The sequence below is a fragment of the Carica papaya genome, chromosome 4 (genome assembly GCF_054855325.1).
Source record: "Carica papaya isolate Zhongbai chromosome 4, ASM5485532v1, whole genome shotgun sequence".
Classification (NCBI taxonomy): domain Eukaryota; kingdom Viridiplantae; phylum Streptophyta; class Magnoliopsida; order Brassicales; family Caricaceae; genus Carica; species Carica papaya.
In genome coordinates, this window is record NC_142312.1 from 28117526 (window position 1) to 28119682 (window position 2157).

General features: G+C 30.2%; 1 protein-coding gene across 1 annotated transcript; it reads right to left on the minus strand.

Annotated features, from left to right (window-relative positions):
• Positions 1 to 978: 978 nt before the first annotated feature.
• Positions 979 to 1730, minus strand: LOC148266519 (secreted RxLR effector protein 161-like). The gene is made up of 3 exons (XM_088219122.1): positions 1706 to 1730; positions 1348 to 1572; positions 979 to 1244 (listed from the first exon to the last, which is right to left on the minus strand). Exons 1-3 carry the CDS (start codon positions 1728 to 1730, stop codon positions 979 to 981), a joined length of 516 nt encoding a protein of 171 aa, XP_088075248.1.
• Positions 1731 to 2157: the final 427 nt, after the last annotated feature.

Below are 2157 nucleotides of genomic sequence, written 5' to 3' on the forward strand. Positions count from 1 at the left end.
GTTATTTTGAGTAAAAGTGATAAAAAATTTAACATAGAATGATAATAATTATATTAGTAGTTTTATTAATAAGTTTTTTAAAATAACGCCAGTCAGTTATTATAAATAGATTTTATACCTTCTACAACGTAGCCTAAAAAACTTTTTTATTTACTCATAAATAGACTATAAAAAATTAGACAGGACATATTTTCTCATAAAGTTAGAATCTCAGTGCATCACAAAAAATGGTGTATGTATACGTACACATATAATAAGTGTTAATGTGCTTGTGTTTCATATAATATACATTATGTGGTGTTTAGATGTACATTTTATAACGTAAATAGAAATAGAAATAAAAATATAATATAAGTGAAATAATTTTTTTTAAAAATATAATTTTTAATATAAGATCAACTACGTGTTAAGTAAATTTTAAAAATTATTGAGATAGGACCGATAAAGCAAAATGTAAGAAGACAAGAGTTGAATTGAAAAAAAAAAAAAAACTACTCTGGAAATTGATACGAATCAACCTTATAAATAGGTTTTACAAAGAGTAACAACTAAACCATAATTCCTATAAAACAGGAAGCAATAATCCACTAACATAAACTGAAATATTAAAACTTATGAACAATCAAAGCAATATTATAAAAATCTCTAACAAATAAAATATCTCAACAAACAACTAAATTATTGTTAACATTCCCTCCCTTAAACTCATATCTCCATAAATCAGTTTAGGAACTAGTTTCTAACAACTCCAACTAAGCTTGGTTTTGAGCAACTTCCAAGCATTCTTCGAAGCATAATAAAAATTGTTTGTTTGAGTGGTTTAGTCATAATATCTGCACCTGATCTTGACTTCTGCAAAACTTCAAATCAATTGTTCCATTGTTGCAAAGATCACGAAAAAAATGGAACCTAACATCAATGTGCTTGCTTCTTCCATGTAAAATTAGATTTTTAGAAAGTTTAATTGTTGAAACATTATTACAAAAGATTATTGTAGAACCTTATTGTTGAATATGGAGTGTTTCTAGCAATCTTCTTTAACCAGATTGCTTGACATGAGCATGTTGCTACTGCAATGAACTCTACCTCTGTACTGGACAAAGTAACAATCTGTTGCTTCTTCCATGACCATGATACAGCCCCAGAACCCATCAAAAAAACAAATCCAAATGTACTCTTCCTATCATTTAAGTCACCTGCAAAGTCACTATCAGATAATCCAATCAATTTTTCAATTGTATTAGCTGCATAAAGAACTCTGAAATCAATCGTGCCTCTTAAGTAACGAAAAATTCTTTTTTTTTTTTGCAGAGGGATGATTCTCAATTGGATTCTCCATGTACTGACTGATTAAACTAACACCATACGTGATGTCAGGTCTGGTTGAAGTGAGATACATTAAACTTTCAATAATTTGCTTAAACAAGGTAGCATTTATCTTCTTCCCTCCTTCATCTTTCATCAACTTTAAGCCAACTTCAATTGGAGTGGAAACTGAATTACAGTTCCTCATACTGAACTTGTCCAAAATCTCAAGAACATACTTCTTTTGTGAAAAATGCCAGCTGGTGACTACATAACCTCAAGACCGAAAAAATAATGCATTAGTCTCAAATCACTCATATCAAATTTAGTTATCATATTATTTCTAAATGCATCAATCATGACTGTATCATTTCCGGTATATATTAAGTCATCAACATACAAACATACAACAAGCATTGAACCATTATCACTAAGCTTCGTAAAAAGAGTATGTTTATGAGGACATTTTAGAAAACCTTCTTTAGTAAAATAGGCATCTATACCAAGTTCTTGGAGCTTGCTTTAATTTTTACAAAGTCTTTTTTAATTTGTATACCTTTTCTTCACTACATTTCTTCACATATCCAAGGGACTGGTCAACATATACTCCTTTTTACAGCTCACCATGTAGCCAATTTCATGTCCAATTGATAAATGGACTAGGAATTTTGGGCAGTCATGGACATCACCAAACGAATTATATCCATCCTCGCAACTGGAGCAAACACCTCCTTGTAATCAACTCCGAATTTTTATTTATACCCCTTCACAACAAGTCGCGCCTTGTACTTGTTTATGTTTCCATCCTTGTTTAGCTTTGTTTTATAAATCCACTTTACTCCAATGGATTTT

What these genes read in the sequence shown, in the direction of transcription:
- LOC148266519 (XM_088219122.1), bottom strand. Translation starts at nt 1,730, where the DNA reads ATGGTTCAATGCTTGTTGTATGTTT. An exon ending in TCAATGCTTGTTGTATGTTT is followed by an intron (nt 1,573 to 1,705) that starts GTATGTTGATGA and finishes GAGGTTATGTAG; the next exon opens with TCACCAGCTGGCATTTTTCA. An exon ending in GTATGGTGTTAGTTTAATCA is followed by an intron (nt 1,245 to 1,347) that starts GTCAGTACATGG and finishes TTCTTTATGCAG; the next exon opens with CTAATACAATTGAAAAATTG.